The sequence below is a fragment of the Diuraphis noxia genome, unplaced genomic scaffold (assembly GCF_037042655.1).
Source record: "Diuraphis noxia isolate RWA-SAM2 unplaced genomic scaffold, SU_Dnox_SAM2 contig0002, whole genome shotgun sequence".
Lineage (NCBI taxonomy): Eukaryota > Metazoa > Arthropoda > Insecta > Hemiptera > Aphididae > Diuraphis > Diuraphis noxia.
The window spans coordinates 53,443,292-53,457,666 of NW_028301712.1; the positions used below are offsets into that span (position 1 = coordinate 53,443,292).

Below are 14,375 nucleotides of genomic sequence, written 5' to 3' on the forward strand. Positions count from 1 at the left end.
TTTTTGGGTCACCGTTCACGAATCCCTATTATATTGTTATTTGAGAACGGATTATTTGTGATCGAGACCACCTTCGGGCCGATGACAATATATTTTATGATCCGCTTTCCGAGAATCATCCGCACCATCTTGGCATAGGCACAAATATCGTTTGAGATAGGGAGAGGATAGTTAATTTGCTCCTGTAGGTACTTTGGTAGCATTTTAATATTGAGTGACGACTGTTTTCAGTTTATCACTACAACACACACGATAATATAAAAACATCAATTAATTGCTGCAGACATACCCATACATATATCATTATCGAGCATCGTCTTTGGTTCGTTCGGCCGCGGGAAAAACGAAATCACGGAAGTCTTCTTGAAAACGTTGAAAAACGGCGGTTGACGTATCCGACATCTCGACCCGCGGTGGCGGTGGCGGCGGCTACCAGATCGGTTAGATCCGGCTGCGGACAGATGGCGGAGCGCTCTGCCCCGTCGCCGCGGAGTGAAAACGCGTATACATTTTAGATCCGGACGGCGGCGGCGGCTGCGCACCTGCGCACACTCGGCGAACCGCCACCTCCGCCGCCTCTACTACCGGCACCGATGTCTTCCACCGCCGCTGCCGCTCCACTCGTCCCGGGCCCCACTCGGTCGCGTCGTACACGACATTCCTGCGACGAGCCAGCGACACATCGGTCGTTCCCCGCGCGCTCGCGCATTTAGTCCACCGCCTCACAGCATATATATATATATATATATTATTTACGTTTATACACATATATAATATACACGTATAACAGTCGTTTACGGCACACGCACACGTACCCACTCACACAGACACCAGTGCGCACGCGTGCGCACGCATACTACACGACCTCCGACTGCAGAGACCGGGTGTAGTGGGTTTAATACCGTACCTCGTCGCCGTCAGTAGTATTCGAACGGCCGTTCGGTTCGAGAACAGTTACAAAGCAACGTTATACAACATCGTATCCGCCGCCCGCCGCCACGTTTCGCATCGATTTCGTATCGGCCGGTTCCACTTGCAGCTCGTTTTTATTTTTGCTCCTCTCGTTCTACGCCAACTAACCGCCGAGCGCACCCGCCGGGTCCGGTCCGCCCGAGTGCTTTCGGACGCGCGCTATAACCACACCGGCCGCCACTGCAACCATGCGGGCCGTCGTCCTGTGCGCAGCCCTGTTGGTCGCGCCTCTGTACGCCCTGACGCTCAAGGTAAGTGCACCATCACCAGGTGATTTTAATATTTTAACGGACAGTATAAACTGATAATATATATTATGGAGAACTGCAGTGCGATGTATAGAATGTGTGGGAAACGTCTGTTGGGGGTGTCATTTGTCCGCTTGGGCAGCACATTGGACAAGGTGACCGTTTGCCATGTCTGATTTGAAAAACGGCCAGTTGGTGTGATCGGCTTAATTCTTACCATAGGAATTTTCTTAACTTTCGGCATGTGCATTTTTGTTCTGTATTTAAATTGTTTGAATTATTGGTAGATTGAATAGTATAGATATTTTATGGGTAGTATCGTTTTAATTACCTAAAAAGTGTTTTAATAATAATATTGCTATTATTAATTGTAATATTGTTATGTTAAATTTGGATTATACGTGGATTATAATAAAAATTATACATTCAATTCATACAAATCATCCTTTACTATTCCTTTTTTTTTACAAGTATATATGTATCATAAGTAATGATTCATAAAAACATCTGAATTGATCGAGGCACCTACACTTAAAATTGAAACAAAAAGTTACAAGCAGGACTAACTTTATTTTTTTTTTAAAGAGCATTTTTGTTTCTTGAAATAACCCCTTTTTTAATCCTGATTTGAAATCACTGAAATTTCGGTAACTGCACTAGCAGTGGATAATGACAATAGGTACGACGTGATTTTTTTCTATACGAACAAAAAATAATCAGGCAAACCGTTATTAGTAGGTATAAGTTTCGTGTGTTAGTTATGTCAATAGCGTGTGTGGATAGTATTTTTTTTCTCGATGACCCGAACACCAGATAAAGCGGTCCACCGAGACGACCCTCGTAACACAATTATAATGGTAGTATAATAGCCGATATGCGACCGCGACGATGACATCTCTGCCGGTAATGATAATGATTATTATTATTCGACCGTGGACCGTGTTTTTCATTTTATGATATAGGTACATGCGATTGGAATAAAAATAAAAATAATCAACTGCCAATCGCAATTCATTTTTTCGACAACGGCACTACCACTACATTGCATAAATCTAAATAAGTAGATGACAAAATACACCCTCATTAAAAATGTTTTACTTGGCGAAAATAATGAGTTTTCGCTTACGCAGAAATACCTAATACCTATGTTTCATATCCAACATATAATAACGTAGCAAGTGTATATTTTTTACAGGCTATATACAGGTACCGCTGTATTGTCTGTACAACAATGCTTATGGTATTAATATAAGTCAAACGAACGTTGTGAATAATATGTTACACATAGAACCGGTTAGTTAGCATTTGCTCTTTTTCTCCACCTGCTCGTCGTGGAACTCGGTGAGACGACCAGCCTAAAAATAACAAACTGCAATAATAATTAGGATACAGGAAAATCACGTGTTGGTAATTGAGCTACAACAACGAGTTATTTGTCGTTTTGAAACGCGTAAAGAATTAGTTTTTTTTTACTATATAGTTATCCTGCTCTCGCCATCAAAATAATAACATAAAATTGAAGATTTATCTATCCACCTGCCGGTCTTATCGCAACAAATATTTACTGATACTTCAAAATTGTTTATGTATGGTGTATCACATGCATAATTGATCGTGGAGTAGTCAACAGCAATTTAATTTTCTAGTGTATATTTTTTTGTCATTATTATATCATTATCATTATTACGTGATATTATGCCAGTTTTCCTTTCAAATACATTTGTCATCATTACATCCCTGCACATAGTCGATTTTCATATCAGATGACACACCAGATGACTGTGATTTCTGAGTATTTCAAAATTAATTACAAACATCCCTGCAAAAACTCCGACGGAGATGAAGTTTTTCATTTTATTTTTGTCTCATAAATGTAGTAGTACAGAAAAATATGCTGGCGCGACCCTATGTAGGTAATCAACTATTGAATGCAAACTCTTATACAGCATTATTATACGACGTTTCTTTTTATTTATTTTTTCGTTGGTGAATGTAGCGGAGATTAAGAATTCCCCGATGTAATTCCTTCGAGTTTCAACTGTACCCGAGAGAACGCTTCATTACTTACAGAAGGAACTTTATTGAGACACCGCCGGGATTAATATTTTTCGCGCCACTAAAAACTACTTCAACGATTCTCATCTATACAAGTACACCGATAGTTTTCTTTATGTCACATACCTAATACCTATAGTGTGGGAAGTAATATACGAAACTATACGGAAAAACTCGGCCGTATTGATAAAATTGTATATAATAGATACATCGATGATTTCTACTCCCAAGCTTTAATAGAATAAATCTTTAATAATATGTTATAGCGCATGTATAATAGACAAGAAATTGAGCGATCTAAATGAATAAATTTATATTTATATTATCTTATCTTTGCTATAAATGGTACACGATTATTGTATTTGTTCGTTGGCTTTGTCGATTAACTTCAAGCGAAGATGCCATCAAGAATAATCACATTAATTTTTGTAAACAAACTCGTTCGAAAACACTGTCTATATGGCTGAGGTATCTAAGAACGTTACTAATGCGTTGGATCTGGTGGGTACGCCCAGCACGTGTGTTTGACTAATAACAATAATAATATATTTATCAGAGGTGGTGGCGTGGCGTAGGTATGCGAGCACACTTTGGTGTGGAGGGTTGACTTTTCCTCGACTGCGGTAGTAGTGTTGGTCATTGCAGGTGACGGCTAACGATGAGGGGTAAATCATAGCTGTTTTAGGTAGATGGTCATGTGTACATGTGTGTACGTCAGTCATGTGTGTATGAACGGGGGTAGATAAACCGTTTAATGCAAAAAAAGAAGAATTCGACGCATTGCCCGCTCCACGACGACAGCGTCCCTTTTCCGTCGTCGTCGTAACCTGAGGGGCTCGATTATTAAATTTCACCCGGCGGCAAAACACTGTCGGCGGTGGCGGCAATAGCCTGACGGGCGGGGGTTGTTTTCTACATGTGCCAGCGGAGGGCGCGCGGGACAATCAATATTTCCCGACGTTGCCACGGTAAGCACCGCTCGCTCCAAACATCACCCACCGAACACCCCTGTAACACCCCTTATCTCACAGTGAGTAAGCGCTGGGGAGGGGCGGTGCCTAACGTCTTTACGCGCGTGGACGGCAACCACAGGGTAATTACAGAGAGTCTCGACGACGGTTTTTTTTATTCTCTACGCTTTCTTCATTCTTTCCATTTTTTCTCAACTTCTCACATACTCTCTCTCTCACACTCACTCTCTCTCTCTCTCTTTCTAACTCTCTCTCTCTCTCTCTCTCTCTCTCTCTCTCTCTCTCTCTCTCTCTCTCTCTCTCTCTCTCTCGGCTCCCTATTTTTCTTTCCTTTGGTTTTCTTATTTTTCCACAAGCCTTTTACCCCATCACACAGACACCAAAATGACATAATACATTATTTAACCATAACTGTTTAGGGACCCATCTGGTCCATACCAAAGCTTGAATTATACAATAATATGATTAACATAATAATTCATATAGTGTACAAATTACTAAAATAACAGGTTTGACATTCAATGTAAAAATTATAAAACAACAAATAAATACACATTAATAGTTTTCTTTAAGTGCTCGCTATTTAGTATTTCCGACTGCCTTTTTTTTATGCATTAGCAGCTTTTTAATCATATCGTTTATTTATTTAGTTTCAATAATAGTTTTATAATAGTTTATTGGTAGTAAAACTTATATTATAATTTAACATATTGTGTTGCAATGTCGAGCTACATTGATCACAATCATTATTATTATGATATATTTTCCTATCACATATATAGGTAGGTATCTATACTTGACCCCCGTTTAGATGTGGATTGAAATTTTTTAGAGGAGTTAATTTATTAATAGACGTAAGGTTTTTACCAGCTATAGATAAAATAGACATTAGTTAAATAAATATCTCCTTTCAACTGTTTGTACAGGTTAGTAATTTATTAATTTATATCTACTTACACACATATACCTATAATGTTATGTTAGCGCCTATATACTATCATCATCTACCGTATACTATATTTAGTTTAATGTATATACATATTTAAGTGCCTACATAGATGATATACCGTTTTATCGTCAAGCAATTTACTATTTCATTCGTATTTTTTTCGTTTTCCAACTTTTTTCAATTTTATAACAAGACCAAACTTTATCTTTATAAAAAATCAGCAACATTACAACTTTGTTTTGTTCGGTAGTTAGTGTAAATCTTTAGTCCCTGGTATATCTATTCATCTAATCGTATTTATGATATTATTGGTTACCTTGGCTTTATCCTACTTCCAAATTGTGTGGAGACATTTTACCTGTATGCAGATTTTCTCTTTAAAATATAAAGCAATGAGTTGTGCTCAGCAAAACATATTAACAAATGTCCGATAATATTTTACTAACACATTTACAGAGTTATATTACAATAAAATATAAATCAACTAGCCTAAAATCCGTAATATAACATAAATAGCATTCAAACTGTTTGCATAGGTCTTCTAGATTATTTTATTAGCTTGTTATAAAATCGTTTGAATTAGCTTTGGTTCTTTGATAATGGTGTTTGCAGATAAAAAAAAAGATAGAAAAATCTATTCAATAATGAACGTGTACTTATTTATGTTAAGATAATAATATGGATATTGTACCTTTTTATTACATTATATTATTATAGTAATAAAGTGTCATTCTGTTCTCGATAACGTGAACACAGTGCAATTATCGTGTTCATAGCTACTGGTGTAGAAATCCGAGAGGTTTTTTTTCTTACCAAGTTCAATTATCGAATTTACGACAATTTGATTGTAGTTTAATCGGCAGCTGTCGTCAAACGATCCTGATCTTTCATTGCTAAATTATATTACATCATTATCTATTATACTGATTTAATTTATGCATAAAAGTTTTGAAGATGATTTAATGTTCAAGGTTCGAATATTTTCAACCATATCAATGTCTTACCAAACAATAGCATTAAGCGATGGTTCATATTGAGCAATAAAATATTTATCACACATTATAATAAAGTATGTAGGCACTTTAAGACTAAAACTAAAAATTCATAAATTTACAACTTTTTGTTATCTATAGCTACATTGATACGTACTTGCATTCAGTATCCGTACAGTTAGTATGTATAAATCATTACGATTTTATTTTTGTATTGATTTGATGCTTTGCTTATCAACATCCAGGAACCAGGATTTATTATATAAGTCTTTGTCCCCCGATAATACCTTCTCTGTCGTTTGTATTGGTGGTTATTTGTTTGAGGTTGTTCAAAGTAGCTCTTAGCTTTTTGATTACGTCATAGAAATTAAACCACATCTCCGTTGTCTAAACTGGAATTGGAAAGGATCCAAAATGACTTTGTCAATCATGTTTTCTGGAAATTAAATTTTGATTTACATTTCCTGAAGTGTAAATCTATTTCGTCTTTCTAATCGTTTATCAACGTAACATTGTAAGCCTATTTTTTATCTTCATAAATTCATTGTTTTACTATAATAGGTGTTATTTTTAATTTGTACGTTGAAAAAACTATAAAATATATTATAAATTACAAAGCTGCCTTAAATAATCGGTTGTTTATTACTTAATAAGCTTAGACTAGCTTTGTTTCATCCTTCCAGTCTATAAAGTCTGATATTTTTTCAATTTAGCTTTTTGGACCGTTGCTATCAACGTATTTTTTAGTACTTAATATTAATAAACATATTTCATTGTTTGTCTTCATAAAAGACTAATAAGCAGAATATTCCTATTTTGTTATTTTATCGCGTCCACTGAACTACCGCAACACCTACGACACCATGGTAATATTTACGTCAAATAAAGCAATATTTACATAACATGTGTATTTTACATAATATTTACTTATTTACACAAAAATTATGCGTGTTTACCGAATGAACTAAAATATATACTTAATTTAAATTCTTGTAAATTAAAACTTATTTTTTTAGTATAATATGTTCAGTATAACACTATATTTTATTCAAGTATACCTACCTATATTACTCGTACTTCAGCGCAGTCTGTTTATTTTAGTCCAATTTTAGAAACTGTAATAGACTTATGAAGTCGATTGTAGAATTGATTTCAATTGATTTCAAATGATTTATAGTAATTTTCTCTAAAACATACAACATAAACACAAATAAAACTCATTTTGCTGTAAATTAGGTCCAAGTATGCTTCGTCATTCATTATTGATTAGATTACATGAATACATTTACATACATGTGTTCTAATTATATCGATAAAATTTGATACAAAAACCTTTATACTGCTCCTAAACGTGATTTTAAAACAATTTTTAACAATATAGGTAATAAAAATTAATATAATCACATAAAAATTAACTCAAAATTAAAAATATATACCATTCGAGTTTTGATGTGTCCAAAATATATAAATAATTTAAAATTTGTATAAACAATTTTTAAGAAAACAAGCAAAAATACATTATAGTTAAGTTTTATAATATTCTAAATTTAAATAACTATTTATTTAATGGTTTTTTTGTAGATTTATACCTATAGGTATTGTATTTTATTTTTCTTCATGCAACTGTATTAAAATCGACGCATTTTTGAAACAATACTATAATTATTTTAAAAATTTAACCTAAGCGTTTGTGTTTTTGAAATTAAAATTTACATAAAAACAATTTATGAGGAAAATTCGATTTTATAGTATTATACATTTCATATAAACAATCTATTAAATTGTAAGCCTGCTAACCATTAAACCAACAGCAATAACAAAAATAATATTGTTATTCAGTTTTTACTCATATTATTTAGATTTTTCAATAGATGACATTTAAATCTACATCGCTATCATTCAACGTCTCGAAGAGTATTATTTTATCGACCTTACATTGTACGTTTTAACAAAAGATCAACATGAATAACAACTTTTGATTTTAAGCACTTACAATCCATTAGTGACATTACATAATCAATTTAAAAATATTTTAAAGTATAAAGTAGTTTTGAAAAAAAAAGAAGGAAAAAGCCGTTAAAATTATCGAATTACCGCCTGCGAGTCTCGCAAGAGTATATACGTAAAATAATAATTTTATAATCGATTTTTTTTACGGTGACATTTCAAACGCGTAAGGTAATAACTAGGTATATTTATTATAACAATTTACTTTAAAACGATTACCTATAATAATTATTTACGTTTATCTTAAAGAGACATCATTAATAAACGAACGACGGATAACAACAACAAACTTAATGATATCTACAAGAAATATAGAGTCGGTGCAGGGGTCCGGATTGAACGATTCGGCTAATGATTTGAAGAACTTTCAATGATCTCTGTCCTGAGCATTGACGGCAGTCAATGAACATATGTTTGATTGTCACGTAAACTTCGCACAGGTGCACATCGAGTCGTCCTATCGGGCTATTTATAAAATTCACAAAACTTTAGAGTGATCAAATCTAAGTTGTGTTGTAATTTGATTCAAACTTTATGAACAGCTCAAGAAAGAATAATTTCAATTATTGATATTTGATTTGATTTCTTGAAGTTTAGTGTGGAATAGTAGATAAATGAAAGTGAATACATACTACAAAGACAAAGCGTTGAGTAGAAATTGTGTATCGATATCTAATCTAGACACGGACTGTTGATGAAAATAATTCGATAAAGAGCTACAAGACCGTATAACCAATGGCTAGTGTTGATCGTTGATGAAGGACATACGAGTAATATGTATGTGTATCCTCAATCCATTTGCCTGAATACGTTTTGAAAAGAGGAGTAAATAGGATCAAGTGGTGACGAAATATGGAAAGCACTAGAGGAAATACCACTTGGAATAGCTGGGAAGATGTGATTGATAGCGAATGGTAACGTTGTAAACGTTCAACTTTGGAAGAACGGATAACTATATGGAAGGATATAATACTAGATAAATATACAAAGAAAAATAAACAAGAATATTGCAATCATAATTATCACGTATATTATTGTTTGGATGATTTCTGTTACAACAGTTGTTATACATACAATTTAATAATTATATTATATTATAACGTAAATACCGGTAGTCGAACGAACGCACACTGCATGGACGCGTTGGCTAGGCGTCAAAACCGCGCGTCATCTTCACGAGTACTTGGGTACTCCTACCTCTGGGCTAACTACTTTAACCTAACTTATACAATATAATATATATTATATGTACAGCACTACAGCTTACCCACTGTATTATTGTAGCCCACCAACGTTGTGCAATATTATAAGGACGGACCTGAGGACTACGAACCCTCGTCCGGCAAAGTTTATGTGGTCAGTGGACAGTGATCGCGCTGTAGGTTCAACCTGTTTGCAGAGGGTGGTGGGGGGAAAGAACTAGTTAATGAAACACACAACAATAATTAATATATATATATATGTACTATTACATGATTATATACATATTGTACACAGACAAGCACACACACGCACACTCACACACACACACACACTAGTGGATTTCTGTACACATTCGCCGGACGCGCACACAACCATGGCGGTGGAGGCGGTGTATAGCTGCAGTATTATATATACGTCGGGAAGTGTATACGCTCACCGGCGGTAGTCCATTTATTGATTTCCAGCACCCATTTCCTGTGTATGTGTGCGCACTATTTTTTTCCCTATTGTTTTATTTCGGTTATTTTTATACTTTTTTTTTTGTTTGGTTTCCCTTCTACAACAACACACATATACACGCACAATGAATACGATTTTTTTTTTTGAATCGTTCACCGCCGGTAAAGAGATGAGCGAAGTTTAATTTCCACGTCGGAAATCGTATATATGTATTATATATATATATAATACATATATATGTATATATTATACATATAATATGTATTATGTATATTTTGTATAATACGACGATACGATACGCCTGCCGTGTGTATAATGTATATACATATAGATACCAACTGCAAAGACTGGAATTGTACGGGACTGGGCGGTGGCAATACGGGCAGAGTCACGTTTCCACGTTCGTGTGTAACACACAAATTAGATTCGACTTTCAGTGGCTTCCGCACGCGCACGCGACTTACCCAGGCGACGAGAAGAACGACGTATAGTATATTATACTATTATGTGTATAGTTTCTATACACTTATGACTTATATAGTTATAAGCCTAAGGTGTACCTATATAGGTGTGTCTATATATATGCATTTTCTACGTAGCCTTTATATATATATATATACCTGATAGTATGTTATTGTATAATATCCTCGTGACACTATATACAACGCATAGGCAGATCGACAGCTGAAAATCATATTGAAAGAATATATTTTAAACATAATATATGGTAATATTTTTATTATAATTATTGGCCACGCATAATAATATAAAGACAATATCGATATAAAATATGGCGACAGATAAGCTCTGGTTCGGTAGTATCTATCTGAGGTGGTTTCCCGTTGTACTCATCACTTTTTACTTTAGATTAGTTCAAAAAATAACAACAAGCCGGATCTTTCCGTTTAAACTTGAAGGACGATTTTTTAGAAGATTTAATGAAAAAACATAACGGATACTTTCGGTACTTATAGTTAATATAGGTAAATATCGCTAAACATCATGAACCAAAGGCTCGCATGAGTTAACGTATTTTTTAATTATGTTGTAAGCATATTGTGATGAGTGCAATATATTGGGGTAGCACTTTCTAGTACCTCTCACTCGTTCCGACAAATGCCTTATCAATTAACGTTATAATATATTTCCTATGTATTAGGTACTTTCGTTACAGTTCATCGTTTCTATTTATGCATTACTATGTTGTTATTATATTACTTAGAATAAATATTAAATGAATATTACTTTATTTATTATATGGAGAAAAAAGAAGAGATTCTACAATATCTATTAATATGATTGTGTAATGCTGCTGTTACTAAGATAGCGTGTATTTTACGACAATATCGTTGTTGGATCGATTTTTACAGCCAAAATAGATAGGTGTTATTTTTCTTCTGCAGAGTTGGTTGTCGGGATGTAAACAACACGCTCGTACATTTTTCTTAATTACTGTTTTCTGAACAAACTTACCGCTCGGTAGCATGTCGTTCGACCCTGTTAACTACACATAGTTTATTCTCGTTCATAATATATTTTCCGATAGTTTTCGAGGGTACTTAATATATATATTATATTATGTTATAAAAGTACACAAAAGATGATTATAAATGAGAATAATAATCTATAACTACACAGGTATTATATTATGTATAATATAATAATATATAAATATTAAATTACCATCATAAACATGGTTACTTAATATGTATGTAATTTCTTACGGTTCTGTACACCCACCACACATATAGGTTGAGACAGCATACTATTAGGTTGTTTTTCATCGCGTTGGTTTTTATCTCAATAATACACCAAAGTCAAAACTCACCTACAATCTTCAGATTTTAATAACATTATTTTCAACCACTGAATGTAACCCGAACACATTACTATATTAGGGAAAATTTAATTCACAGAGACATGTTATAATTAATTTATTTTATTTTCATGTGTAACTAGATATAATGTATTATTTTTGCAGTTTTCTTGAAATTTAATAAAATTAATTAATAACAGCTAATGTCGAATAGGTTGAAAGTTTGTTTAATAATTCTTACCTATAATATGTGTACAAACTTATAACATTCGATTTGGAGAAATAAATTACAATTGATACGTAAATTATGAAAAAATATTGTGTTTAGCGTTTCTAAACTTTAAAGTTTAAAGTCAACATAAACAATAATATTTCGACAATGATTATAGAGGGTTTGTATCTTTACATATCACATTTATTTCATCATCGTCTGTTTATTTGCTAAAAAAAAACCGTATAAAATGTCATTGTAGTGAGTTTAATTCATAAATTGTTTTTACACTCAAAAATCTGTTATGATTCGGCAATTATTCAGTTCTTATTAATCTTTATGCCTATAAATATGTCATACTATACAATAGAAACTGAAGTCTATTTGGTTAGGAGTTTTAGTTTGTAAAGTTTTCATATTTGAATGGAAATATTACGATATAATTACAACTGATATAATATAAAAGCAATCGGATGTCAACATTTTACAATATACTATATTTTAAAGATAAAAATTTAATTTCTGAAAGCGCTTATTATCATTGTTATTATAATAATATCTATTGCGTAGCATGAATTCGTGAATTCTCGTTGTTTGTCGGATAATGATATTTTTCAGTATAAAAATATGAGAAACGAAACAAAAATAATTAATAATAATACTGAATAATAGTAAAATAATAGTCTCCTGTCGAGGTCTGCTCCCTTTATGCGCGTAGATACGGAATGAATAGGTTCGTCAAATGCCGCGTGCTCTTTGCAGGACGTTTTGATATTATTATGTTATGAACAATATATTATATTAAAATAATAGCATTTTTCATTCCAACAGCTATCGAGTATTATCGCGTCGTTGCATTCATTTTACGAGCATAATTTTTAATCGTACATTCGATATTATCATAATATTATGCATCAATGATATAATAATATAGATTTCTGTATTGTGAATATAATACTCAACTACGCTGCATTGAGTATATATGTAGGTATTGTGATACGTGGCATATAAATGTCATTCACGGTTTTCCACCATCCGCGTATTTATATTAAAATATATTATATTTTACGTATTAAATATTATTACTATTATAAGTCGAGCTGCTACAGGTTTTGCCCAGTTATGAAATATCACATTATTATACGTTCGTTATAATGATATTATAATATGATATAATGTCAAAAGCCAAATACGTACGCATATAAAGCTGCTAGTCCACACACTAACATTTATCTCGGGGGATCATCATCAATGGCGCTTTGTCTACACACGAGAACGGTAGTAGCCGCTATAATCGGGGACTTATTTTTCATGTTCGTTTTCGCTTTTTCGGTTTACCTTTGAGTCCTTCGACTCTTTTTTTTACATTGTTCGGGGATTAGTCTAATCAGATTATTACATCGCGTATATTCTATGTGTTTCCCCGGGGTTTTTATTATTATTATTATTCGTTTATGTAATTCAAAAGTTGATTAAATTGTCGAAACAGCTCGTCGTTGCTGCTAAACCCAATTATATTAATTCACAACACCGTATGTTTTAATACGACCTTAGAATATACCCGAGGATTACAATGCAGTACTTTTGTCATTAATACGGGCTTTAATCATTTTAAATCAACAGTATAATATTAGGCACCTACTTATTATATTAATGTGATAGTCTTTTACGATAGGTAAACATCGCTGCTATGAGCAATATTAAACTGATAAGGTGCAATATGTGACCTTCGTTATTTGAACACTTTAATGTGATTTTTAATTATTATCATAACAATATAGGTTAATCTGTAAAAATGGCACACCATCATGAATGAAAATGTATGACGTACTATAATACTATGTACCTATATACTTTATAATAACCATCATATAATATTGTTTATAGTCTATATTTAACATTTTATCAAATACTAAATATTGCATTAATAATAGGAACTAAAAAATTAGCTTATGTATATACTGATTTTTCTTAGTGTTGTTGGCTTTTCGATAGCAATGTATAATATTTGTAATAACACATTTATTTCGTTATTTTAGGCATAATATTTTTATCGAGTATTATAGATATAGTTAGTAAAAAGCTGTCCGATGGTAATATACAAATTACCGAAAATTTATCGCCAAAATTCGCTGATTTTCACGACATTTAATGCTAGGTTTGTTAAAATTCTAATTTTTGACATTTTTAAATATACATATACTTAAAGCCCATATTTTCAATTCCTTAGATTTTTTATACCATTTATTACACCGTTGAGTGATCTTTGGCCATAAAAACTTATTATATTTAATTATTATATTATATTCCGAAGTCAGGATTTGAATAAACGTATAAAGTATATTGTATAATATATTAATATATAATTGAAGGGCTTAACATGTTGGTGAACATTCATCATGAATTACCAGTAATATAATGATGAAAATAATATAAAATAGTTTTATCTCCAGTGCGTCAAAATTAAATCGTGTGCAACTCGACGGTCTTCT

At 32.9% G+C, this 14,375-nt stretch overlaps 1 protein-coding gene across 1 annotated transcript in view; it reads left to right on the forward strand.

The window, feature by feature from the left end:
- Window positions 1–681: 681 nt before the first annotated feature.
- Window positions 682–14,375, forward strand: part of Appl (amyloid-beta-like protein) — a 93,754-nt gene continuing 80,060 nt past the window's right edge. Inside the window, exon 1 of the mRNA XM_015508445.2 lies at window positions 682–1,223. Coding sequence (XP_015363931.2) covers window positions 1,161–1,223 — 63 coding nt within the window. The 5' untranslated portion in view covers window positions 682–1,160. The remainder of the gene's footprint in view (window positions 1,224–14,375) is intronic.